Consider the following 27,208-nt stretch of genomic DNA (forward strand, 5'->3'; position numbering starts at 1 on the left):
CTCCCGTGGGCCTGGACTGTAACTCCGGCTGGGTTTTCCCCCAGGTCTAAGATCGTTTTGCCTCCCTTTTTTGAACACCTCCCAGTGGCTCCATATGTCCCTCCCAGTGACATGGAGAGTATCTACAGGCCTCGAGCGCCGCCAAGGGCGCTCTGCTGCTCTAGACAATATGGTTTTTAGACAATAGATAAAAGACAATAAGATTTGGTGCGGTCCGACTGGGGACCTTTCTAGGTGAAGGAAAGATCGTAAAAGCAACGCGAGATTCGTGAGGTGTCGTAAGAAACGTGGCCTAGTCGAGGCGTGGTGGTCAAGGAGTGACGAAGGTGGGTATCTCGTAAAGAACAAGCGTTGAAAAAGAGTAGAGATCGCCGATGTCAGCGACCTATGATCGTCATCGTTGTTTCGAGGGCATTAATCGTAACAGCAGATCAGCGAGCCCCTGGGCTCGCGTCTGAAGTGCCCAGCTTCAGGATCTGTATTTGAGGAGGACCTGTGCTGGAGGTCGCCTCACTTTCGGAGGCCAACCTTTCCAGCCAGGTTGCGCCAGAATCGACTGCCCTTGCGCTCCTCGCTTCCAGCGCGGATCATCTTCGTGTCGCGCTCCATAGGTCCGACAATGTCCTCATCTCCGCGCTCTGGGAACTTGCCCTCGGCGTCGACAAGGCGAGGCATCGTGGTTGGCAGGCCGTCCTCCAAACGCCGCCATTGCTCACTAGCAAACACGTCGTCGTTGGTGGGGCGGCGCAGAATGGCAGAGCCGCCGCTGCCCGCGCGACCGCGCCCACGGCTTCGGCTGCGGGGAGCTTCAGGTCGCTGAGCGCTGGCCTTGCTCCCTGCGACAATGCGCTCCATCGTCTGCTCGTGGAAAACGCGCCAGCTCTTCTCAATCTCCGACCACTTTGCCTCAGTGAGGGCGTAGATCTTGGAAGTCTCGCCGTAGTTCTCGCCGGTTCGGACGAGGTGCTTGGTGTAGTTAACACGAGCGGCCTCCCAGTCGGCGCGCAGAAGACGGAGTGACTCCATGTTGGCCTCTGCAGGTTCGTATGGTTGAGGTGCAATGCTAAAGTTCGCGTGACCAAGCCGGTCTGACCATTCATCGTGGTCTTGCAAGATGGATGGGAAGCCAATGGGCAATTCCTGACTCGACTGAGCGTGGCGGAAAGAGGAGACCGACGGTCTCGTGCTGAGAGAGGGTGTCACAACGTGGGCCAACGACTGAGTTGAGGGAACGTCCATAGATAGGATGGTTGGTGCGACTGTGGGAGATTGGAGAGGGCTAGGCTGCGGGACTTCAGTTGGAGGCGTGTTGAGGAGTGGAGGGAGGAGAGGTGTCGAAGCCAGTGCGCGGTCGCGTTCAATGCTTTCCCTCTCGTTGGCCTTTTCGATGTCAATGGGAGCGGGGCCATCCACGCTCTCACTGCTTTCCCAAAACGAAGTCGCAGGGGTAGGGATCGAGGGCTCGTTCATGTGGCGGGAGGGCCCGGAGAGTGAAGACGATCGGCTCGAAGCAGCCCTAGAGGTGACAGGGTGAGCAGTCTCAAACGTCAGCTCAGTCGTTGGCGAGGCAGTCAATTGCGACCGCTTCGTAGACTTCCACCGAGACAGTTGAGGAAAGCGGGTTCCGATGCGGGTAGCCAAGCCAGAGAATGGCGATTCGGTTCCGGTCCGCTTCCTCTCCAAAGTCGAAGAATAGTCGGTGTCGCTTCCAAAGCCCAGGTCGTAGTCAATGTCAAAGTCGGCAGGGTAGACACTGTGGAGCGTCTCGGCGCTCTCGTAACCGTGGTGGATGCATGGCTCATCGCCTATTTCGTTGTGTTAGCGGACGTCCGTTTGCTCACGAGGCATGGGTCAACAACTTACACAAACAGTCGTAGAGGTCGAACTGCTCAGCTAGAATTGTGCTCTCGTCAAGCTCATCACGTTCCACAGGTTCCTCCTGCACATCCGGAAGAGGGCGCTTAGAGGACTTGGAATGGGAGGTTGACGTTGGTGATGCTGGGCTGTCATTGCAGCATGTTGGCGGGAGGTCAATTGATGATGTAGAGCTTGAGTAGCGGAGATGTCCGCGGGTCGAGAACGTTGGGGTGACGGGAGAGGCGACGTCGGATGATGACGAGTTTGTTGTGTAGTAGACATACTGGTGGTCCATTTCGGCTTCTACAAGATCGGGGTGCTGTTCCTCGAACTTCCGGCGCTCTTCTACAAGCTGCGGGAGGAGTAAAGGCTTGAGTCTGGGCGACATTGTGTCTGCCGTGGCCTGGGGCTGCCCCGCCGAAGCAGAGAGATGCGTTTAGGGAAGGCGTGCGGTGGTGGAGGTGCTTGTTGGTGATGTTGTTGTTGGAGCAATGGGTGGCAATGGTCAGGATTTTGGGTGGCGGTTGGGGGGACCCAGCGAGTATGACGATGCCGGAGCCGCTGTGTTGTTGTACCCTGGCAGACGTGGTGGGGTAGGCGGAGGATTAAAAAATAGACACTGCGGTGACTGTGAGATCGGGCAAAGATGTGGTGCTCGGTTTTAGTCTTCTGTCATTGCCAGGCACACATCCGTTCTGTCGTTGTTGGTGAAGTTGTGTAAGGTTGCCGTGGTTCTCGTGGGGTGTTGGAGTTGTGACCGGATGTAAGTACTCTGTTGTTGCTGACGCCACTTTGGGTGTTTCCTGCGAACCGGTTCTCTACCTCCACATTCTTCGAGACGGTCTGGTTTCCAAATTTCCTCTCTTTTTCCACAAAACGTGTCGGTGTGATGTTTCAAGGTTAACCTCCGGGGTTGGTGATGGTCGTGACCGGTGACTGCTTGCGGAAGCTGGGAAAGGCTCCTGGGGTTCTCCAATGATGCGGTTCGAAGGTGCAAGCGACCGTTTGTGTATATGGCGGTGACTCGTCCCACGTGTACGATTTGGGTGCAGGGTACCTCGGCGGTTTGGGTCGTGGTGGTTGGGCGCGGATGTGCTTGTACTGGGGGGGGGGCGGGCAAGACTATGTATGTATATGCGTGCGTTGTTGTTTCCTTCAGTGCAGAGTCCTCCTCTTCCAATCAAACGGGAGTGCGCGGGACCAACTGCGACAGTTTCGCTGGTAGCTCCGGGTCTTGCTGCAGGATAGACACGTGAGGGGAATGACAGCGGTTGACGGGGTGCGGAGAGGCGAGGCAGTTCGCGACGGAGGCAGATTCCGGAAGCGGGAGGCGGTAGGTCGACGACGATATATGAGACGTGGGCGTGGTGGTTGCTGGGTTGGACGGCAGCAGCAAGGAAAAGAGGTCGGTCGACTGGCGGCGGGCTGGCGGTTGGCGACGTCTTGCTAGGAATGCAGCTGTAAGAGAAGAGACGACGGGAAAGACAGGACGGCGGGAAGAGGGTTGGTTCCCAAATGGTTTTGCAGCGCAAGGAGGGTGGGCGAGGAAAATGTATGGACGAGCGTAGCCAAAAAAGCAGGAAGGGTAGACGAGGCAAGGGTGTGAGCTTTTTGGACAGGGGGGGTGGGCGGCCGAGTTGAGTGTAGTGGATGTGGGCTCGTTGGTGGGAAGACACCGAGCGAAGTGCGGGCAGGGGGGGGTGGACGTGGTAAGGTAGGAAACAACAGAGGAAGGGACCGGGGGGTGAGGTGGGCGCGGGTGTGGATGTGGATGGTGCTGGGGCTGGACCGCTGTTGCTGGTGGATTGGACTTTCTCTTGTGGATGAAGGCCGGGAGCTAGGTAGGATGGGAAGGGAAAAAAAAAAAAGGCTTGGTGGGAAACCTTGCTGAAAACCGCAGCCTAACGAAGCTAGCCTTTGGGGGAAGGCAGAATGGAGACAGAGTGAGCTGCTGCTGCTGGGTGCTGGTGAAGATAGGTACTAATGGAAGTACATACACTGCAAACTGCGAGGAACATGACATGGATCGGGGGAGGAGAGATAGACTGCCCATTCTAATATTCGGTTGACGATGGAATACGTAGTGTATTCGTAGTTGCCGTTTGGCAGCAGATTGGTAAGGAGGGAAGAAAGGCACGTTGTTGATGGAAGGCAGGCACCGCAGGGTCACGTACTTGCCTATGTAAAACTGGGAAGGCACATTGCGTTCGCCGTGCAGCGGCAGCAGCTTTCCATTTTGGAGTGGACAGCGGCACATGCCCACATCCCCTTGGTCTTCCTTTCTTTTTCCTGCATCCTGCGATGATTTTTTTTCTTTCCTTCTGGCCCGGGTAATGGGACGCTGGAAGGCACGGTACAACGGTACAAGCAGGGTGACGAGCCCCCTCATCCCAGTCCAGTCCAGTCCAGTCCAGCCCGAGGTTGCTTGAGGCGAGGTACCTAAGTACATAGTATCCGTACGGATACTCAAACCTCTTTACGCGCCAAACTAGCCCGACGACACTACCGTCCCCCAATGTTCCCTCAATCCCACGACATGACACACACTGAGAAAAAGGCAAGATGAAGAGAACCCACACTCGGCCGGCAGGATGAGGCGAGGGAGATGAAAGAAGGACAGCAGAAGACCAGCTTCAAGCCAAGCCGATGGACAGAGCGGCGGCGGGCGGGCGACGTCAACGGCAACGGGCGAGGAACAAGGGACGTGGAGTCATTTGCTCCAGCTTCCAACGCTCGTGGACAATGAAATGGGCACAGTTACAAGTCATGTCCATGTCCGTTGGTAGTCAATTCCGCCCCATTGACGACAACTGCATACGAAGCAGAGGGAAACTCGAGGTCGCGGCTTCGGGGAGCTCGGAAACGAATGCAAAGTGCGAAAGAGGGCTCCTGCTGTTGCACTGGCGCAAGCCTCTTCTGTTTGTTGTTTTTCTTTGTTTAGCTGAGAGTCGTCCCTCCTCCCTCATGATCCGCCGCCGCCGCCGCCATCGCCTCGGCTGTCTCAGAAGCAAAGAAGAAAAGAAGCAGGCTCTTTATTTTGGCCCCCTCGTCCGTTAAGCTTGCCAGACAACCTTCTGCAACCTCCTAGGCCCAACATAGCTTAAACCTCTTCCTGATGGTCCGTGTGCGCCGCCGACCAAGCGGTAGGCGCAGTGTGGAGGAGAGTGGAGGAGGCCCACGACGAGCGCTGGACCGCTGGAGTCTCCCCCCTCCCAGGCTCCTCCTCCCCAAGAGTCCACGAACGAGAGCCATGTCTTTCTCTGTGACCGACAGTCTGCCTCCATCTCGTGCCGCCGAGTCTCTCGCTGCCCTCTGGGTCTTTCCCGCGCAGACAAGAGGGCCCAAGCCGTTCAGGGTCTGCGCGGTGCGTTGTGCCGCAGCCACGTTCCCTTGTCCGTGTCGAGCGTCTTTTTAGGGAACCCATGTGGGATGGGGACAGGCGCATTGTACGTACCGTATCTCCGTCCGTCTTTACCGTCATTCTCTGGGGGACGGAATTTTCAGAAGCCAGAGACAGAGTCAGACGGCATTCGGTGGTAGACAGACCAACAACGCCCGACATCGACCACGACGCCGTTGTCTTTCCCTGGGGCTGACTCCGTTTCCGACGTTCGAGACACGACCGGAACGGATCAAGACAGTGTCAGCGACAGCGTCAGCAGGACATGAGTTGCGAAATGTCTCTGGCCCGCCGTCGCGGGGTGGGTTGGTTGTCGGCTCAACCTGCTTCGTGCTGTTTGAGCTTCTGAGCAATGGCTGCCCGTAGCTCTGCAACGAGGCGATTCTCGAGCCAGCTGGTGTGCGTCACTGCTCTGCCAACCGCACGGCAGAACGCGGTGCGCACAGCTAGTTTGACTCGCATCTGGCTATCCTTTTGCTGGTTGCACGAAAGTACCTCAAAGGGCAATGGTTGAAGCACGTAAGGTCAGTAAAGCACCTAGGTACTCGAGAGCCATCAAGTACGTATTCGCCCATGCCCAGGTGTGCCATCCAATTGCCTTACACGATGACGCCGTCTGCAGAGCACAGAAGGCAGTCATCAAGATGCCGGACTTGCTTCGACGGCACCTTTATCTGGCACACGACAAGCAGGAAGCAGGATGATGCCACTGGCAGGGCTTCTCAGACATTATCCTGCCGGGAGATTCACCCGTCAATCAATGAGGAGATTAGGTCCAGCACCCAACCGACCGTCTTTTCTGCAGGATAATCTTGGACACGGCGCACATTCCTCAGATGCATCTGCAGTTTCCAGCGACGGCAACGGCAACGCTGCTGCAGCAGCGGGGACGGCTACCATTGGTCGCGGAAGGTGCAACGTGCAGAGTGCAGAAGACAGCAGGCAGACCGCAGCAACAGCAGCGAACAAAAGAAAGGCAGGTAGGTGCGTGCTGCAGCAGCAGCCGCAGAGGGAGCGTGGGCAAACGGCAACAGCGCAGGGTTCAGGGTTGCCCAATGTCTGGCCCGTTCTTTCCCCATCTTCTTTGGGCCTGTTCCCAGCGTTGCGCAATTGGCAGGAGCGACCACCCAAAGAGGACGGGAGGCAGGAAAGAGAAAGGGTAGGGAGGCACGGTTTCGTCAGTCACTCTTGCCTCATAAACCAGGTAAGCATTCGTAGATAGCTACCTACCTCAGGTCTTTGGACGGGAGTCCGTATTCGCAGGCGTTCGTTCGTCATTCTCACGTTGCCTAAGGCTTCTCCCATCCTCCGGCTCCTCCCTCCTCCCTCTTTCCTCATCGTCAGCAGCGAGCACGACTCCAAGCGCCATCTTCACTCGACCACCACCACGGCCGCCAACTCAACCTGCCGCACGCATCCTACCTTGCCTTACATCTCTGCAAAACCCTCCAGCTGCACCCTCCCGTCTCCATCGCTGGCATCGCAATCGGCCCTCTCCGCCATTTGCGTTTGCTTGTCGCAATCGCACCGCCTCTCCGTCTCCGTACACGCTAACCCAAAGTCCGTTTCGTTTCCCTCGCGGAGTCCAGGGATCACAGCTCGGTCGGCACCTTGCTCTCCCTTGCAGCCAGACAGCTGCCCAGGGTGCCAGGTTCAGGTTCAAGGGTTTTTTTTTTTTGTTTTCTTTTTTTTCTTCCCTCTCTGGGTGCTTCGACCGGGGCCACAAAAGCGGCCAAGCGTCTCCCCCTCCCTTGTGTTTTTCCACCTCATCCCTGCTCGGATTTCGATCCCCGTGGACCGTGGACCGTGGCGGGCAGGGTTTTCGGGAGACGTTCGCGCGGTGCCAGCCACTGACAACAGAGCCGACAGCGACCTCTTCTAACGCCCCGGCAGCGTTGGGCGATGCGCCGTGCACCACCGTCGACCGTCGGCGATACGTATCCCAGCACCGCATCCTGTGCTGGGTCGCTCAGTGTTCTGGGCTGGTCTTCTCCCCACTTGGATGGACCTCTCGCTCTGCCGGTTTTGGGACCAGCTCCAAGAGCCCGGTGGACATGGACATGGCAGCTGCTGATGGGTCTGCCCGCCGGACCGGCGGAGCTGCACAACCTACCAAGCAGTGCATAACTTATGCATCGCTAATACTATGGTAAGTCGTTGCAGAGCTCACTGCCCGATGACGGATTACCAAGCTCGCTGCCAACTTGCCTGCGAATGCCTTCCGCCAAACCGTGCGCCCCGTCCGAACGAACCGTCACCCGCCTGGAGCTCCCTGCGGGACTCTTGGTGGTGGGCAAACTCAATGCCATGCCATCCGAAGACCAAACCTGCAGCAACACAAGACGGACATCAGTTATTTGGTCTACAAGGTACACTCCGTGCTGCCATCCGAAGTTCCCAATGATCGGTGCGGCGCATTGAATTGCTTCCAGCTCTGCAGTTTGGCAGCATCGGTACGCAGTATGTGGATGTCGGTCTCAAAATCCGGACACATTGGTGAGCCCCTGCCCTGGCTTTCTCTTCAATGAGTCGGAAAGACCCAAGTTTGCGGTCGAAATTTGGACCGTTTGCCTGGGTTCTGAACCCTCCACAGGGAACAGGCCTCGGTTTGCTTCCCCGGCCAGTAGGAAGAGCTGACGAGTCGCCAATGAAGAGCTCCACAGCCCAAGAGCGGCCCATGCTGCTAGCGACAATGACAGCAGAGACGGGCGCGCAGCCCCAAGTTCGCTATGGATATCGCCAAATTTCAGCCTTCACTACGGTCGAGACAGACAGCGGCAACTTTCAAAGTCCCATGACATCCGCCGTTGAGCCCTTAGTCTGGTTCCGGCGACGTCGGCCTTGGTAGCCCCACCGTCGAGGAAAGGAGGTCGGCTTTGGAGGTCGCGTCCTGTCAGACTTTGATACTGCTGGTTCGACCGCTAGCCACTCCGTCTCTCGTGAGCTCCTTCGCAAGCGGAAAAGCCCCGGCGGCCCCTCATTCCACTTTCGGCCTTTGAGTTTCCCGGCCACTTTAGCCATCATCGGCCTTCTTCATTGTCGCCGTTGTCCTTGCGATGGTGTTCTGGTTTGCCCTGTCCACGGGCTTGTTCCAGGTTGGTGGGCAACGCAACGCTGTGGCGTGGATGTCAAGGAAGGTGGACGTCTCCTTCCTGCTGGGGGCTAGTTGCCGGTCCCAGTGGATGGGAGCCGATGGAATGTAATGGAACGATACGATGAAAATTTGGGGGCGGAATCTCTGGGCAACAGCAAGCGACACCTAACGCCGAGGCAAAGGACTGAATTGCGGTCGGTTATAGTTGAGCTGTAGGATCAACTTTTTCGCATGCGCCATTGCATGCCTTCGTACTTAGGCATGGGCATCTTCAACTGGGCTTGGTTGGTCATTCGGAGGTTTTTTTCTGGAGGACCTTTCGATGACTCCAAATGCCTCTGATCATTTGCTCTAACTGGCGAACGTCATTCAGCTTCTCTGCCCCAAGAAGCCTGGGCCATCTGTTGAACAGAGCAGATCATCACAGCCAGTTTACGCATATGGGGCTGATCGACATATGTGCCGAGCAAAACATTATGAGCGGAATCTCGATGAAAGCTGCGCGGGCAATGGGTGCAATCAAGTCAATCCATTCGGCCACGAAATCAACACTCGAAGTTGATCAAGATGAGCATGGCTGGCAACAAGCTAACCCCCAATTGACAAATAGCGTGTTGCTATCTCGTCTGGGATCACAGCCCCCGGGCTACAAGGGACACCCATCGTCGAATTTAACGAAGTCACTCCCTGGTTCCGTGATCTTGGATTGCAGGCCGGGGGTCAAAGCAGCGACTGCTACCACGGCGATTTCTTGCAACTTGCGATATCGCAGAGGTCTCTGCTAGGAAGTCTGGAGTGCACGCTTTCCACCAGGCTCTCTGTTTTGGAGTGCCCACCATTGACGAAAGGTGGAGAGAGTGCCACCCCGCAGCAATTGTAAACGTCTAGGAATAGGTCAGTGCATCACAACAAACATCGTCACTGTCTGATCACTGTTTGTTTAGCAGTAGTTGTCATAACAGAGTTGCACAAGCAGTCTAGGGGCATCCCAGCGCACAATCTCGAATGCACTGTGAGGAGAACTTGGCCGTTAATCGCAAGTGGGCTTTCTTCACAGCCTTCCCCGTATCACTCCACGATGTCGATGCTTGGGTCTTCAAAGTCTTCCAGCTGGAACCACTGGGCCTCGCTTGCAACTTTCATCCGAATGACTAAGAGCCTCAGTTGCGTCATCTGAACCCACACTCTGCCACAGCCCACCCAGACAATGCCTTGGTCAGGCTCTGACGCTCAGTACCTCTCCGTACAGCGGACACAAAATTTTCCTTTGCTCGGTCGCCGTGTCCACGCATCCCCTACCAGTCCGTCGCGGCTCCATTGTGTGCCGTCCCGAGTCAATTGAAAGGACTGAGCGGAAGGGGTTGTCACGATTCCTTGCGGAAAAGAAAGAATATTGGAGAATGGACTGATTTCGCCCCCTCCAATGGAACCAAAAGTTGCTCCATGCGGGCGATGCGCCGACAGAGTACCCATGCCCTGCAAAGTCAGAGCTTTGGGATGCTAGACAGCTTTTCCAGCGACAATATGCTGTGGCTTCACTGTTGCCAGCGGGCCAGACACAAACTCCCCGTGCAACAGCTCGGAAGCTCTTGAGTCCTACTGAGCCGCCGCTGTGGTTCGCTGTTGGTACCGCCTCTAGGAGCCTCCAAGAGATGCAATGGCGTCAGATCCTTTGTGCTACCATCAGCGTAACGCCGGCACCACTTGCACTTGATACTATGCGCCGCTTCTGCTGGAGCAGCTGACCGGTTGGACTGATGATGAGTTAGATTCCGACTGCCTCTATTCTGGGCTGAGTCGCAACTTTGCTCAGCCTCGGCGGTTCGTACTGGAGTACGAATGACACAAGTCAAGCAAAGGCTCGTCCATGCATGCCCTGGGACCGTCGTCTACAGCTGCATCGCCACAACCCAGTCTGCGCATGCAACGGGTGCATGGACAGGTCATCCTGAGCATCCCCATTTTTCAACAGTTCTCTTTCTTTTCCCTCTGCCCAATTGGATGACTGGCAGAAGAAACCTAAAGGCGACTTTGACTCTGCCGATCATTTCCTGTTCCTGAATCAATATCACTGCTTGAGTCTTGCAAACTCTGCAGACTCTTCGACGCCTGGGGACTTGCGACCTGAGAGACTTGACTCGAAAGCCCAGCTCACCACCATGACGGCATCAAGGTCACATCGTCTATCTAGACCTGCTCTGTCCCACGACCAGGGTAAGACAACATCGAGAGTTGAGCTGGCAATTTCACCATTCCCCATCTGATCGATGGACATCGTCAAAGAGTAATTTGAAACATATACTTTTTCCGGGCCGACAACCTGCCGCGCGGACGTATCCCGAATCGTTCGGCACGCTCTTAGTATCCTCGTGGAATTGCGGAAGCCAGCGCCCACACTTTCCAGCACTTACAGGCGCTTGAAAGTGACACAAAGCAAGGTCTTAGTCGTGTAGCTGACTACTTCAGCCTCGAAATCAAAAGGCGGCTCTCTCGCAGGTGGGGCGGGGACCGCCTGCCTCAAGTGAACGGTTCTTTACGCTTTGGGCAACTCAACCCCCCCGCATCTATCTCCCAAGGATCACAATCGCATCACATTCTCTCCATCCAAGTGGTCGCACGATATGTGACAAGGTCCGTCTTACCAATTGGGCCTGCACCTCTAATCAACATCTTGCGAGGGAGCACGAAGTGCGGGGAGCTCGCCTTTGTTAACTTCGCTTCGGACCACGTCCGGCGGCGGTGCGGTTACGCCCCCGGGATGTTGATTCGCCTTTCATTCCTGCATCCGTCTGGTCCTCGAGGCTGACAGAAGGCCCTGTCACACCGCGCGCGTGTAACCTCTAGAGGCAGGTCAGCGATGTAAACTGGTCAACTTTAACCGTCTCTGCGTCCCCAAACCTGCCACTTACACAGGCATAGGGATCGAGTCACCTGGGCTTTCTTGATCACCCGTTGTGTATTGATGGATCAGCTTTGCGCCAGCCATCGCACAAGAGTCGGTTGAAGGCACGTCCTCGATCCAACGCAAGCTACCTTAGTCAATATCAGGGCATGGATGTCTTCTTCGGAGCGCGTTCTGTTACCGCAGGTGTTCCAGACACTGCTTTCCACACGCAGGCCATTCGCTGGCCGGCTTGTCATCAGTTGGCAACTCGCCCGTCATCTGTCGGCCACTTCACTGAACGGCCTCTTGGTACGTGGGTTACTTGGTCAAGGTCTTGGGCCACATGTCTCAACATCATTGCATGCCGGACATTTGTCTCGCTGACAAGATGCCTGGAGCTGCACGGCTTGCTTACCTATGCAGGCCTGCCACTGAAAACCTGATTCTGCATCTGCAGCCGTTCATGAAATCCCCATCTGGCACTTTTTGCGACCAAGCCCTTGAACCGATGGAAAATCTTGTTGCTGCGCCGTAGCACATCGAATGCTTTCCTACCCCGGATCACTTCATCTAGGCCGGGCGGTGGATTTCGCTGTGGGGACGAATCCTTCCTCCCTGTTGTAGCGGGACAGGCATCTTGACATGCAGAGATTGAGTTCTCAGGCTCCTTCTCTCGTCAGGCGCCGGTCTTGAGTAAAGCACGCCGATGAAGAGCAGGAGGGGTCAGCGAGATCGGGGCGCTCCTCATGACCCAGCCGGATCTGACGACATCCAGTGCCGGCACGATCTGTTGAGATGTGATCACATAATGATCATAACGAAGCTCACTTTTGCGGGTCAAACCCTCGCTCCACTCTCCGGTGCCCGTTGGCTTATGCCTAGATTTGAAAAATGCGAGAGCAAATCATCTCGACGGAGTTGTCCAACACGGGTCATCATCGACTGGTGCAAATGTTTTCGTCACTGGAAGCAATAGTCTGCCGGGCTGTACTGAACTTTCCATCCTTGGCACTTTTGTTCAGCAGAGCAGAAATTGCATTTGGGTGCCCTGGAATCCGACCGAGTTTGCAAGGGTCGGTACACCCACTTTGGCTTCACGCGAACGATTGCGGTTCCAACTTGCATCTGACTGGCGCAGGATCGCGCCTGGAAGATGGTGTGCAGCGTCAGAGACGACTCACTTGTTGAGCCGATGTGTCCAGCCCGACGAATGACCGGGAGTGAGGTTTTTTTTCGGTCTTGTGTCCCTTGCATTAGCCCTGCCCTGATGGAGGGTTACCACGGTAGGCCATTCGTCAGTCCTGCAAAATACCTGCAAAGAAGACGGAAGCGAAAGGGAAGAGACGGGTGACGGGGACTATCCGCAGTCTGGCCGCGCGTTAGAGCTTGAGCGGAAGGCCGGCGACGTTATCCTGTGCAGGGCATATTTCCTGTTACGGCGATTCCGTCGCATTGCGGCCCATCGTTGACTGCCAGCAATGCTTACTCGCATGTGAAGTTGCAAGCGCCTACTCTCCCGGTCTCCAAGGCTGCGTCAGTCGAACGTAAAGTTGCAGAGCCTCTGAGAGACGCTAATCGGGTTTTTGCCCCGGGATGATATAGCCCTGCGGTACATCGCCTTCAGACCGGTCTCGACTCGGACAGAACCCCATTGGCTTGCTACCTTAGACAGTTGATCGTCGCCGGTGGGAAAGTCTGAGGCGGCAGCGTTCTTTCTCGAATTTATCGGTGGATACAGCCACATAGCGATCAGTCCGTCGAGCGACGAGCGGCAAGCGGCAAGCCACGTCGGTGTTCCATTCTCAACAGAAAATGTCAGAATTTTCTCCGGTGCCGATGGTGCCCGAAGTTAATGACCCTGTGGCGGCGAACTGATGCTATCTTTGGGCCAGGGAAGTGGCTACCACGAGGTCGAAGACGACGGTCGCAAGCCTCCCGTTGAGGCGGCACCGAGCAGTTTGAGATCTTCTTCTTTATTCGATCCCCGGATGAGGGAAGACTGCCCGCCTGTCCACGTACTGCATTACGATCTGTTACAGATGGCGGATACTGTGCTTCGAAAAACAGGCGTTTAACCTTTGTGTTGGCTTGAAGCTTTTGGGGTAACCTGAAGCCATCCATTATACGGCCACAGAAGACAATGGTGGCTATTTCGCAGTCATTCAAAGTCTCTTGGCACTGAAGCGGTGGTTTCGGCCAGGTCAGACCGCACCAAGTCCGGGACGGCGGGCTTCATCCTGCCGTCGATTCGGTCGTGCGCTTGTTGATATGGCCCGTTGCTATAGTCTGCCAGCCATCCGCGATGGTGCGGCATGGCCATCTGGGGGAGAATCATTATTCGCACGCCGCACGATGCTCCCAGGGGCTCGAGGCACCAGCGCCCATCTTCCATCACCATCTCGAGCGCACGGCGGTTCCAAATGCGGAAACAGGCTACCAGATAGCCGCAAATAGATCGCGGCTTTCTCAGCGAATCTCCCTGCGACACCGAAATATTTCGAACGCCCTGCATCAGGTTCTCAAGGCTGCCTAAACCTTTCTGGAAATTGAACCTTGCTCCCTTCAAAGTCATTCAAGCTTGGTATTGCCGGCTTGCAGCCGCAAAGAGCTTCGATTAACACCAGTAGAGACTGAGTATTGCGCTGCAAAGACAAAGTCAATGCGGAACACGAAGAGCAGTCAACTTACGCTTTTTCCCGCTCATTATCATGAGTGCAGGCCTCTTGTACCCGCGAAGTCGCGAAGAGGCGAAGATGCACACGTACCTGCAAGGCTCTTCTGACCTTACACCCCCGCGAACCTCGTGGCAGCATGGACTGGCGCCAGGACCATTCGGTCCCGAGAACGCTGGTTGTGATGCAAAGGCTCGGCGCCACAAAGGTCTTAGACCATGATCGCCCGTCAACACGCGATAAGGACCTTATCCAGTGTAGTCCGGCGATGATGTGCTGGCTGCGACACACCAGACCCCGGATCGATCTGCGCAATCTACCACCATCTCGTGGTACGGTGCACTGATGGGAAGCAGGGCTCACTTGATGACCTGGGACCATGGGACAACCATCGACTGGCGATGTTACTCCAGGTCGCGCCATATCAACTTTGAAGTAAGGCTTCAATATCATACGGGGCTGGCCTCCCACTTATCGGCGACTGGTCGCAGTCGCGATGCATGGACACGCGCCGGTCTCGCAATCCGCGGACGGCACAGGATGCCCAACGTCATGTCAGGCGCGCAGCGTGCCGACGTAACGAGGTTCTCCCGACGTCTTTCACGCGCTGCCTTGCCGCCCATCACACCTGTCCATTGGACCACGTGTGCGGCCAGCGGTAAACCATGTCTCCTCGTCACGGATGCAGCAGTGGCCTTTGGACGGAAAGAGAGAGCACGAGCAGACCCTGCGAAGTTGAGCCGTGACAGTTGCGCCCGCTTCGCGATGAGAGGATGCTAAGGTTTGATGTGTTCTCGCTGTTCGTTATTTTCGGGGAGTTCATCTGGAGTATATTCCCCGTGGGGGGCGTGCGGAAGGGTGGGAGGTTAGGCGCTTTGGTACGTCGCGGTTCGCGGAGGTGGGATTCCGGGGAAGACGGGCTGGTTTCACTTGTGAACCTTGCCTGATGCGGGGGAGGAATGCTGTTGGCTTTTTTCTTTGTTTACGAAGTTTTACGACAGTGATGGTTTTCGCGGCGCGACGAGAGAGATTTGAAGCTGACGAAGCTGACGACTGTACAGGCTCATTTGGGAGGTGAAGCGAGATTTCTCTTTTTGGGGGTTTTCGTCTTGGATTGTTAGCTTGGGCGTCGACGACGTCCTTATGTGTGGCGTCATCTCATTCGTCGACCATCGCGAAGCGGTCGCGGGAGGGCCGGGGCGCGTCAGAGATCGCGGGCGGGAGAGCGATGGCGTCGCGCAAGGCTTTTGACGATGTTCTTGACGCTGGCCGATGGGGGGCATGAGCGGGCGGGCGCGGTGATATTGGTTTGTGGGATAATTATCCCACGATGCACGGCGGTGATGAGGTGTGTGATATTGGGGGATATCCGGCCGGCCGTCACCTTCGCGGATGCGGGATGCAGGTACCGCGGCGGTGGTAGCGGGACCAGCGCGCGTATAGTGTCGTGCTGCGTGTTGCGGGCGGATCGTCTGAAGGGGCCATGCCGGTTTGTTATGCGCAAGCGCGACGTCATGGTTAAGGCGGTGGCGAGGTGCAGTACAGTGCAGGGCTGCAAAAAGGCCAGACCCGGCCGAGCGTGAAGAGGGCAGACAGACTGAGGGCGTCATTTTCGTGTTAGCAGGGCTGCAGGAAGGAAAGGCTGATAAGGGACGTTTCTTCTGTGCTTCTGGACTGGGTTGGAGGAACACATGCTCCGTCGTCCGCGGATGGCCGAGGCAGAGGCATTGATGTCAAGGCTGGAGGCCTGCTCGGGGCACGTCTGCTTGGATCGAGTGATGCAAGAGGCTTTCTGGGTGTTTGCCTCTGTTCTTTTGACTCGTTGATTTTGGATGCGAGGGCGGACTGGGCGACTCACTCGGGCGAGTGGCAAGTTGGGTGCGCTCGAAGGACATCGAGGTTCCGGACGAGTGTTTACTCCCAGGCGAGCCGCACGTCTTTCGAGTCAGCCTAGTGGCAAGGCAGTGTCAACACGATCTGTCCTGGAGCTAATTACACGACTCGCAAGAAGGGATGCTCGTACTGACAGGAATAGTGCTCTAGGATGCGAGGCTGAGAAAAATCGTCCGCAAGTGGCTTGAGTTAGGCATCGCAGGCAGCAGCGCGGAAAGCGGGGTTTCGTTGGTTTCTAGCTACAAACTAGCCCCTTCATCAAACAATTCACTCCTCTTCGGTCCCGGAATTCACGGCGGGGTGATTATGCGTGCTTGTGACTCATTTTGCGGCACAGAATCTGGAACGTCTCGGTGGACGTGGGATGCGAAGGAATCGTATAAGTCTGTCTCTCATTTTCGTCCAGCGACCGGCGGACGTTTGACACTTGCATCGTCAACTCCCACTATGGCGCCCGCAAAAAAGAAAGCATGCACCCACCAGACCGTCCTCATCGACGCGTCAGACTACGGCCGCAAGACAGCCGGCTTCGAGCGCGTGCCCGTGGACAAACGCATCGCTGCAACGACGCGCTCCGGGAGGGTCCCCGACGGCGGTGCATCGTCGCTCGGCCCCACCGCCGGCCCGGACGCCTCCACTTTTCCCGGCCCGCTCGTCTTCCCTGACGACGAGCTCGCCCTGCACCCGCGGTACCCCCCGCAGAGCCTGCGGTCGTGGATCAATGGCGGGTACCGCAACCCGATCACGCACGACCGCAAGACGCTGTACGTCGCGGACGTGCCGCGGATCGATGACAGCGCGGCGTTTATGCGGGAGTGGGCGGAGCCTGATGTCGAGGACCTGGTTGACCCGGCGGAGTTCCCGCGGCTGGAGCATCCTGACACGAGGGACTTGATGAAGTACTTGGCGGCGTTTTATCACCCGCTCGAGGTGAAGTTGCTGCCCACTCCGATGAGGTTCGTTCGCTGGGAGGCTGGGGGAAAGGCGGACATGGTCGGGCTGGCGACGGGAACGACGGTGGTGGGCGTGCGGGCGCGGCCGAGCAAGGATGAGATTGCAAGGATGCAGCTGAATTTGAGCGATTTGCTGGACGCGCTGATGGGGGTGGTGCCGCGGGACGCGTATGCGTGCGTGCTGGTGGTCGCGCAGGATCTGTATGAGGATGAGGAGGACGACTTTTGTTGCGGGCGGGCGTTTGGCGGGAGTCGGATCTCGGTGGTGAGTAGTTTTAGATACAGGCCGGTGCTGGATCTGGCGTTTGGGGTGGAGGTTGGGCATATGTGGCCGCTGGCGCATTGTGCGAGGTTTGTAGAGGGGTTTTGTGAGGAGTTTGAAAATGAGAATGGCGGCGGGGAGGAGGGGGGAAGGAAGAGGAAGCGTGGTGGGAGAGCGGTTTTTGACGGTGAAGCGGTACTTGATCTGAAGAAGAAGCCGCACACGGCTCTGGGTGCTGCGATTAATGCTGCGAAGAAGGTTGTCGTGCCGAAGACGAAGGAGGACCAGCGGGGGCTGTGGTTCTCGAGGGTCGCGAGGACGGCGGCGCATGAGTTGGGCCACTGTTTTGGGATGGATCACTGCGTGTACTATGCGTGTGTCATGCAGGGCACCGCGGGGTTAGGGGAGGACGCGAGGCAGCCGCCGTATTGGTGTCCTGTCTGCGAGGCGAGAGTTGTGTATGGGCTTGGGGAGATGGGGGTTGTGGAGGGGGGGGAAGGGGGGCAGGTGGGTTGAGGGGAGGCAGAGGGAGGTTGAGAGGGAGAGGATGGAGGCTATGAGGGCGTTTTGTGAAGGGTGGAAGGGGGTTGGGATGTTTGCTGGGTATTGGGGATGGCTTGGAGAGAGGTTGAAGACCAGCCAATAAACAAAATATAAGGTTAGAAGCGCGGTCTGACCGTTGAGATTCTTCAATTCTTCTGAGACTGCCATACTTACCTGTGTGTGTACGGCTTCATTTCCTGTGTGTTCAAGCAATCCTGTCAAAGACAGAAGCAGAAGATATTCTTAGTAGAGAGTTGATAAAATTTGTTTTTGGCAACCTTGGCCCAGCGAGACGAGAAACACACTGAATCATGAGGAAGATAGGCTCGCGGAGCTCCCTAAAGATCCTTCATACTCCGTGTCTTCAATCCACACATCTTCCAGAGGCGGAGGGTTTAATCCCTGGTTCTGGTCCGCTAGCCTCTGCAGCTCGGTGCCACAAAGCGGATACATCTGTGGAAGAATGTCTCTCAGAGACACAATGCCACGCTCCTCAGTACGAGACGCCATGAACATACCTATTTTACTCTCTGATCTGAACCAAGCGGGAGTTTCATCCAGCCAGTTTTCTCCCGAAAAAATGTAAAAGGCTTCCCTTTTTCCAGGCCACCAAATGGCAAACAGGGACGTGCTGTTCTGGAACCAGACATCGCAATCCGCTCCGTACTGAAGAAAGAGTCTAATGAATTTCTCAAATATATTTTCGGGGTCTTGGCAGCTCAAAGAATGCACCAACCATAAATACCAGCACTTCGCCACTGGTTGCCCAGACCAAGCCTGGACAGATTTTGTGTTTGCTGACAATCCCGCTTCAAAGAATCTCGACAAAATTTCGAAAATGGCCAAGCAATGACCCTTTCTTATAGGCTTAAACTCCTGTAAAAAGTGAATGTTGACCACTCCGGTCAAGTAGTTGTCCAAAATGATGTCTTTATGTTGTATGATTCCATTCTCAGTGGAAAACTGACGGCAAAGCTCGTTCCCCGTTTCGTGCTCAAACCCGTGACGCAAATTAAGTCTTTGAAGGACAAGATACAATGCATCATCAGCTGACAAGTAGACCGCACCGTATGAGTAAAAGCGGTCTCTTATGGACCGATCCATTGCCCCATCGAAGGCTAATCTTAGGTTCAAGTGATGAGATTTGACGACCTGCAACACCTGCTGCAGAAGGAGCGCGAGGCGAGTGCCGTCCATGCTCGAAGAAGCGCATTGCTCCATGTGTACTAGGCTTTCACAAAAAGTAAGAAGCTTTTCTCTGGTGAAATGAACGGACGGTCGAAACATTTTCAGGCATGCTACGAGAGCCTGGGAGTGGAAGTCTGCTTCGTCGAAGTTTCCTGCATCGATACGCGCGAGTTCTTCGATTCTTGGCCTGGCGAGAAACTCATGCACTGTCCTGTGTATGCATCGAACTCTGGGTTGGTACATGAAGCGGTGATTGAACTTGCCGTCTTCATCAAACCTGACGTGCTTGTGGAAGTACTCGTCCTTCGATTCGCCACTAACGAAGCTTCTGGAACCCCAATAACTCGACGAAGATGAACTTTCGGCGTCTCTCGTCAGGCCGGCCTCGTCTTCAATGTAACCGCCAGCCTCGCTCGTAGGCAGTGTAGTTGTTCGTTGGCTTGAGAAATGAATGGAGGCCATGACGCCTTGCTCTTTTGGAATACGTGGCTTATAATACTCAGGTTCGTCGTCAGAGGGAACCGTGTATGTTTCCAAGAGGCCCATGCATCTTTGGTAGATCATTCTTCGAGCCTTTTCTATCCGTTCTCTCTGTGTCGAGTTTTCCATTTTGCCTAATGGTAAATTGATGGCGAAGTCCTTGTCTCTTTCGTATTCGTCAATGAACGAGTAGTACACGAGTGGAACTTGAAACAGAGACGGCCAAGGTATCGACTCTTCCCTAGCATTAGCGTAGCGTGAAACTGTGAGAATCGTCCGCATAGCTCTCATTTTATCGATTTGGCTTGTGTGACCTCTGTTTCTTATAGAATTGAATATTGATTGATAAAGGGCTTCCAGCTCGTTAGGCAATGCGCTGATTCTTGCCTCGAGCTCTCTCACACTTTCCCCGGACAACAACCCCCAACCTAGACTCCGAAGAGTGATTTTCACCCACAAAAATACGCCCTCGGCCTTTTGTGTTATTATGTGGGCGAGATCGAGTATCTCGGGGCTTCGAAGAGAGACTTGGGTAAACTCTTCATTTTCGTAGAGTTCTTCATTGACGTAGGTTTGCATATCTCTGCGCGTGATTTCTTGGAGCTTGATCCTGGGGCAGTCGGCCAGTCGCTGTGTAAAAATCTCCCATTCCCTGCTTGAGACGCAGAGTTTGATATCACTTTTGTGTTCTTTGGTCCATTTGAGGAGCGTCTTGAGCATCCCGTCATGGTCTCCGTGATATTCATCCAGCCCATCGATAAAAAAGACGAGTCTATGAGACAGAAGGAAATCTGTCTGTTCAAAGAGCGCTTGAAGAGCCATGTTAACATCTTTAGTATGAATTGAAACCAATTTATCATCGAGTACTGATTTCCAGTGGCGCGGGAAAACATTTTCTGTAAGTCCTGGAAGCTCTTGCAAGATGGCGTATAGCAAAGCCCGTCGAAGCCCGTGGAGGGACTTCTGAACATCGATGCCTAGTCTCCAGAAGAAAAAGTTTGTCGTCATCAACAACTTATCTCCGGCCCAAGAGCTAAGAAATTCCTGGTCCATCGGGCTTTGGCAGAGATATTTCATGAGAGTCGACTTCCCGGCGCCTGGCTTCCCGGTGATGTGAAAAACGCCATCTCCATGGCAAAGCCAGTCAATGATTCCTTGATGCGCCTGAGTGTCTTCCGCGGTTTCCGTTTCCGGAGCTGGCCCTGGCTCTAGAATCCAGCCGAAGGTGTGCTCGTGTGCTTCGTCAACTTCATCAAATCTGTCGACCATACCGTCGACATTCAGTTTGTCCATAATCTTTGAATAAGCCTTTCGGCCAAGTGCTGTTTTCGATTCGTGGACGATTAGACGGACTCGCTCTAGCAAACTGGGAATGTGACCCCACGAGCTCATGCTGCTTTCGAGATTGGTGGTGCTTCTTCTTAGTTGTTTCAACTTTTCCATTTGCTCGTTTCCTCGGTCACTGATCCTATCAAGGTGCGCCCCAAATTCATATCTATAGATATGACGTGGTTAACTTGATTCAATGGCTCTTAAGACAGGGAGGGACATTTTACCTCGTTACTTGAATCAATTGCAGCTGTATTCTCATCAGGCAGTCTTTGAGGTCTCGTTGTAACCCCTCCTTCTCATTCCTCTTGTACAAATTCTTGACCGACTTCTAGACGACGTGTCGTTTCTTGGTTGACTTCAGTCCACCCAGCAAAGCAAGCAGTCTGATCGCAAGGTCTTTGTATTCGTCCGTAAGATTCAACAATTCAACTTCGTGAGTGTCGCTGGGAGATCCCTTTGTGGTTTGGCGCACGTTGTCAACCTGCTTTTGGAGCAGGTTGATCCGGTTCTCCAACTCAGCATTCTCCTTTGTTGCAGCAGCGCCAGACTTGCTAATCTCTTGAGCAATCGCGATGTTCTCGGCAGCGAAGTCGATGAATGTGATGACTGCGCTGACAAGCCCAATGATCTCCACAGGTGTCATCATGTTGTCTGCGTACTTTGGGCAATTAAGGCGAAAGGCGACCCCGAGCTATCGTTATCTAAAGAATGACGTGTGAATCCAAGGTCGAGCAGACCAGGCGCCACCGTGGGAGCGGAAGCCGGACTCAATGTTGGTACAGTCTTCGTCAAGGCTCTGGGTGTCATAAACGTATCATTCCGTAAGTTGTGATGTCGGCAAAGGCTGCAGACCTGGGCAAGCCCCGAGCGATGGCGAGCTCCTCAGGCGTCTTGCGTAGCAACGGTCGAGAACGGCGATGAAGATGGCGGGGTTTTCATCATGGTCGGGAGCCTTGCGTGGTCCGCATGACCCCATGCCCGCAGCATCTGGGGATGCTGGGCCAATGATAAGCCCAGCATTGAGGCGGCGCAGCAGACGCAGATAATCAACAAATTAGAAAAGTCAGCCAATCATCACCCCGCAAGTTCCAGGCGAAGCGTGCTTTTCCACGAATAACCCTTCCGAGCGACCTCTTCGATTTGACTGCCTGATATCTAAATGATGGAGATGACTGATGTTTCTATTTCATCGAACCAAGTTTCTAGGCTCGCCCCTTTTGGCGTTTGTTCGTCGAGCTTAACTATGCCCGTTTGTGTAAAGCTAGGGTCTCCCGGTTGCGGAATTGGGTCAAAATGCTTTTGCGGCTCGCGAATCCGCTGTGGAAACAAGCCGGCCATTCCCACTCGTTGAAATTGACCGGCATTCCCAAATGGACGAAGCAAAAGAATGACGTTGGGAGTATAATGCAACGATGAGTCCTGGGGGTATGTACAAGTAGCAAGGAGGCAATGTACAGGACCGTCTGCAATTGCAACGTCTAAATTCGCCGAGCCAATTGCAGATTCCCCATCGAATAACACCTGCATGGAAGCCCGAACTCCTTCGATCTCCTGACCTTCCTGCACTGTCTTAAGCATTGCAGCTTTGACGTAGCCCCGTAAGGTCAACGAGCCAGCTTTTACTCGCCCAAAGAGATCGGCCGAGTCTAGATCAACATTGTGGTCGACGTATTCAATCTCATCGACTTCTCCTGGTCGGCGGCCAAAGAAGTGGGTTGAAAGGAATGTTACTGGAGAGCCTTCGACAGCTGCCCAAGACCATGATGGGGCGCGGTATGTGTCTGGGCGCCGTGCTGATTCTGGTAGGTTGACATACCACAACAGCCCAGAAGCAATGTCATCCAGCCAAATACCCGCTAGATAGGGGCTGGGTTTCTTACTGGAAAAGGCTCTCGCAATACCGGACAGAGCTGGCAACCTGTCGGCGTCTTTGGTGATATTTCTTTCCGTATAGTTTTGTAGCATCCGGTACCAGTTCTCGTATGAAACATTTGAGTTGTTGATGGCAAGGTTGGGATCGCCCCTGACTGACTTAGAAACCTCTTCGTTCCCAGGTTTGATGTCCGGAACTATGTCTCTTGCCATCTTGCCGAGCCAACCCCTAGCTATGGAGTTTTCGGCTGATTCTCCCCGGCCATAACCGTAAGGAGAACTTCCACTTTCGCTGATGATGGACTGCCTGCACCCCCAATGTACTTGATCCGCCGCATAATGAAGTGTTCGCGGGGATAGAACTCGCTCTTGAAGCGTCCATGCTCGACTGTTCAATGGTTCCCTGTCGATGCGCTGGAACTTGTTGAGTGACGGCCCAATTGACACGCCGCGATTCAAGGAGTCACTGCTCTGAAAGTGAAGTGGTATGAGCGGCTCATCGCGGGCTTTCCGGATCAAACCATGAGTACCGTCAGACGCAGACGTCGCAGCAATGGTAACGTAAGCCTGGGAGTAAAACCTGGGCCATCCTGGCCGCCTCCCGGTCCCAGTCGTCTGCGTCGTCCTGTACAATACACAGAGAATCGATCCACAGATAGCGCACTCTGAGTCTTCTGGTAACGTCCATAGCGTCATTGAAAGTTTTGTTTAGTGTGGACGGATCGATCCTGGTCCTGAAGGCAAGCAGATTGGCCTTTACAGTTCTGACGACGGGAGCGGCGCCCCAGCAATGGCTCAATGCAACGTACGGCGCATGGCTACAACTGGAGCCGTCTACCAGCCGAACGTCCGCATGTGGTGTAGTAGGCTGAAGGTCAAGACGTCGGGTTGGGAAGAATGTCGCTGATGCAAAAAGTGTCTGGTATCGGGAGCAAACATCATGACTTTTAAGGCATGCCTGAATCCAATCCAGAGGTCGTCGGCACTTCTTCACAGGCTCTGGGCTTTCACCAGCCACCAATCCAATTTTCTTTGCGCGAGAATCTTGGATCATGTTAGGCAGGTAAGCCAGTAGCCTGAGCGGTCATATACCATCGTCTGCATACAGCCCAAACTCGCATGTCCTGTACCCACAAGTCACCTGAATACCGTAAAGCTGCTTTTGGTTCACACTCCATCTGCTTCGGCTCAGAGCCCTGATATTGACCGGCTCAACGGTCGGGGGGGGGGATCTTCAGCGGCCCAATCTGTATGCCCCATACTAATATAAGCGCAGCCGCTGGGAAGCCGTTCATCTTGGTTAACTTTGAGGCCTTTGAAGAATAAATGACAAAGCTGACACGTTTTGGCCGATTCTTGCAACGAAAAAAAGGACGGATAATGAGGCTGCGATGGGGCGGCCTCGAACTCATCAGGCCTCAATGTAACCCCAGTGGCCGAGGGGAGGTGTTCCGCCTGGATACTTTTGCAAAACTGGCACAGGAACATGCTTTATCCTGCAAGAATAGGGCGTATAATGAGATCATCTTGTTTCGCGACATTTGCAGGTCTCACCTACTGTGTCAGCGACGGAGAGGTAAGAAAGTGCTCATGTCTCTCGCCAAGTTGCATCAAAACTTGAACTTGCGAGGAGTTGAGAACTCCACGTGACTCGATACAAACCAATGACAGGAGCGACATCGTTCGCATGCGGCTGCCACATGTGAACTCCGCCCAGTGAAGAGGGAACTAATGGGGGATCAATGAACGTATTCCTCCCATCCCTCCCCCCAATGTATGTCCGCTCGAGCATCCTACTACTTTGCTCCAGCAGGTCGCTCGCGGTATTTCTTCCCCACCATCTTGAACAATCATATTCTAAGGTGGTTATCCTTGACCTCTGTTCTCGATCCGATCATACATATCCTGAGTCGTTATAAGCATACGCTTCTTGCTGGTATTATTATCGGTAAGCTGCATCCAGGTATCATATTGTTTCCGAAGGAATGTGGCCCGAGAGACTTAGCTGGTGCACTTCGTCACAACAAAGCCTGCTCTCTCAACCTCTCATCGTCCACAGCGACTGACTATCTGAACGTGAGGCTAGCATAGGGAACCCTGGACATATTTGGATGTACAGCCGCAGCTTGCTAGTGGGGTAGTACAACGCTGTGGGCTTGCAGGGAGCGAGCGATCGCGTACGGCTATGGTATCGAATGCAGTTTCCTACAGTACGCCGTGTACCAACGTACAACTAATGATTGCCTAGATTCTCCCTCAGCTTGGCAACGGCGCAGGCCAAGAAAAACTCGACCCCAACACGATATTGACTACAGAGCCGTCTCATTGTCGTCTATCGTTGCGGTGCGGCCGGATCAGCTACTTCCCTGAGCGGGGTGAGGCATTCTTTCAGCGTAATATTGATGAACGAAACTTTTGTCGATTTGTGGGTTGATGCTGCCAGTACTATGTGGTACAGATCGCGCAAGTCCCCTTCCGCTTGCGGTAAATCCACACATGCGTCATCTATTTACTGATCCATTCATATGTAGCACTTTCTCCTCAGGTGTCTATTAGTATCATGTGTGACAAAGATGTTTGGACTAGAATGCAATTGAACAAAGTGCAGCCAGGAGGGTTTTTGTCTAACTTCTTAATGCGTGTGCAGCTTGCTCGTCGAGGTACCTAGCAGCCCGACGGCTTGGAATCAGGTGCAACGATTATTGGGCCCAATAGACACTGTTACAATGAGACTCACTAGAGGACGTGCTTAGTGATAGACGAATGAACATAAAAAGGGCGAAGTTGAACTGCACTTCTTTTCTGTCAAGTTGAGTCAAGATTTCCACACACCAAAGACACCGACTAGTAAGAAAAATATAACCCTCATCAGTTATTCATTATCTTCATTTCCATTACCCAGAAATCAAAAGAAGTATGACGAACCATGACGAGATGAAGTCTACCTCAGCGAAGGCGGTGACGCCACTCAACCCCATTGACAAGAATAAATGCGGCAAATGTCACAAGAACTACGCAGGAAGCGCCGACGTCTGCTCTTGCAACGACCCAGCCTAATTGAACCTTTGGAAAAAAGGTAAGTTGGAGAAGGCCCTCGACTCTAACCAGGTCTTCCAGCACTTGCCTGAGTCTAGGCTGTTATCGTTCGGTGTGATGTCAGGGGTTGCGTTTTAGTGACCTATTAGACTAGGTACCGGGCTGGGTTCATTGAATGTGGTACATGGTAGTCCGTAACCGGCCGTGAGAGGTTTTGCATCAGGGATGGCTAAACCTGAGGGGCATTTCGCAAATGCATGGTTTCCTTCACTTCTAACTGTCTTTCCCCATACTTTCGTACAGCAGGTCACCGCCTACGGGCACACCTTTATTCACAGATGGTTTACTATTCGTCAATACTACATCCATGATAGCAATGTGAATGTTGATCATTGTGAAATGCGGGATTGTGCATAAATAATTAGCGACCAGAATAGGTGCATGCTATGTATACATAGCTTTTGACCAAGGCCGGTATTGTTGAAACATGCGTAATTGGCCGTACATGTTTGCTTGTCTGTAGGGGCCAATGGCGCTCGGGATAGCATTCATCTGGCGCCCCACGAACGGATCAGAGGTCAAACAGCCTTCGGGAAGCTCATATCCCGGCTGCGCCGCCCAGTTTCCCTACATGTACTGTCCGTTTGACAAACATGACCCTTGTCGCACATGCATCCAGGCGGTGAGGGGCAGGGCTGTCCAACTATTGATAACCGCCCCATGGCCACCCTCGAATTCCCATGAACCTCGCCCTTGACTTTGATTGCCCTTCTTCCACATTCAGACAGCACCGATTCATACGTCATGGACCCTCAAGACCTCGCCCCTGATGAAGTTCTTCTCGATCATATTTTCCCAGATCAACCTCACGTCTCCACCTCCATTGTACTCCAGAATTGGGACAAATGTGTGTTCAAAGCTAGCTTCCCAGATGCCTCCGAGCCTCGCTGCCCCTGCATCGTCCGTCTTGAGACTACACGTGGGGATGAGGAGGCTACACAGATCGCCACTGTCTCAGCAATGCAGCATGTTGCCTCGCTTGCCATCGACAACCTCGTCCCAAACACTTTCCAAACTGGCGTTGCCAACAATGCACAAGGCAAACGACTGCAGTTCAGTGTCATTGAGTTCATTGAGGGGGACACCCTGGAAGAAGCTTGGGAGCAGATGAGCAGCGAGAGTCAGCAATCCGTTGTGACTGCATTGGTCGGTGCACTGGGAAAACTGCACTCTATTCGGATTTCTGACCCCCGAGTACAAACCCTGCTACGTCAAGTTCTGGACGACTCGAAGCAAGACTCCTTCCAGGAAGCAGTCATGGGCGGGCCGAGCACAGGATTCCTCAAGACTGGACCAGCCCTCCTCGGTGCCATAACCAAGAGATTGGAACTGAAAAAACCTTTCTACACCATATCGCCCACCACTCCGGCTGGTGACGTCGTCGTTCAGTCGCAATACGAAGACCTTGGCTCTGTGAAACTCGAAAAGACCACCATGGAGCAGTGGGGGGATGAGTCCGTGTTTTGCCACAACGACCTCACCCCTCGCAACATCATCGTTAAACCTTGCAACTCTCGTGACGGACGTCCCGACTACCAGATTTCTGCTATTATTGATTGGGAGCTCGCCGGATTCTACCCTGCTTCTTACGAGCTGAGCCTCCAAGACACCTACCTTAGTGGGGGCAACCGCCTGATTTCCTTCTACTCGCTCCTGAAGAGGCAGATGAAGGATCTGGTGCC

The 27,208-nt window shown here is 54.3% G+C and overlaps 4 protein-coding genes across 4 annotated transcripts; 1 reads left to right on the top strand and 3 right to left on the bottom strand.

Moving 5' to 3' along the window:
* Nucleotides 1–510: 510 nt before the first annotated feature.
* Nucleotides 511–2,245, bottom strand: CGCA056_v014603 (uncharacterized protein; the record flags this gene model as incomplete). The annotated part of the gene is made up of 2 exons (XM_037329845.1): nt 511–1,805; nt 1,864–2,245. 2 exons carry the CDS (start codon nt 2,243–2,245, stop codon nt 511–513), a joined length of 1,677 nt encoding a protein of 558 aa, XP_037171764.1.
* Nucleotides 2,246–16,247: 14,002 nt separating this feature from the next.
* AMZ2 (Archaemetzincin-2) lies at nt 16,248–17,531 on the top strand (the record flags this gene model as incomplete). Its single annotated transcript, XM_037329846.1, has 1 exon — nt 16,248–17,531. One exon carries the CDS (start codon nt 16,248–16,250, stop codon nt 17,529–17,531), a length of 1,284 nt encoding a protein of 427 aa, XP_037171825.1.
* Nucleotides 17,532–18,945: 1,414 nt separating this feature from the next.
* On the bottom strand, nt 18,946–20,618 carry CGCA056_v014605 (uncharacterized protein; the record flags this gene model as incomplete). The annotated part of the gene is made up of 3 exons (XM_037329847.1): nt 18,946–18,952; nt 18,988–19,467; nt 19,684–20,618. The coding sequence occupies 3 exons, from the start codon at nt 20,616–20,618 to the stop codon at nt 18,946–18,948; spliced, it is 1,422 nt and encodes a 473-aa protein (XP_037171450.1).
* A 268-nt stretch (nt 20,619–20,886) lies between these two features.
* On the bottom strand, nt 20,887–21,204 carry CGCA056_v014606 (uncharacterized protein; the record flags this gene model as incomplete). The annotated part of the gene is made up of 1 exon (XM_037329848.1): nt 20,887–21,204. One exon carries the CDS (start codon nt 21,202–21,204, stop codon nt 20,887–20,889), a length of 318 nt encoding a protein of 105 aa, XP_037171826.1.
* Between the last annotated feature and the right edge of the window lie 6,004 nt (nt 21,205–27,208).

The sequence above is a fragment of the Colletotrichum aenigma genome (assembly GCF_013390185.1).
Source record: "Colletotrichum aenigma strain Cg56 chromosome Unknown KSG_Cg56_contig10, whole genome shotgun sequence".
Classification (NCBI taxonomy): domain Eukaryota; kingdom Fungi; phylum Ascomycota; class Sordariomycetes; order Glomerellales; family Glomerellaceae; genus Colletotrichum; species Colletotrichum aenigma.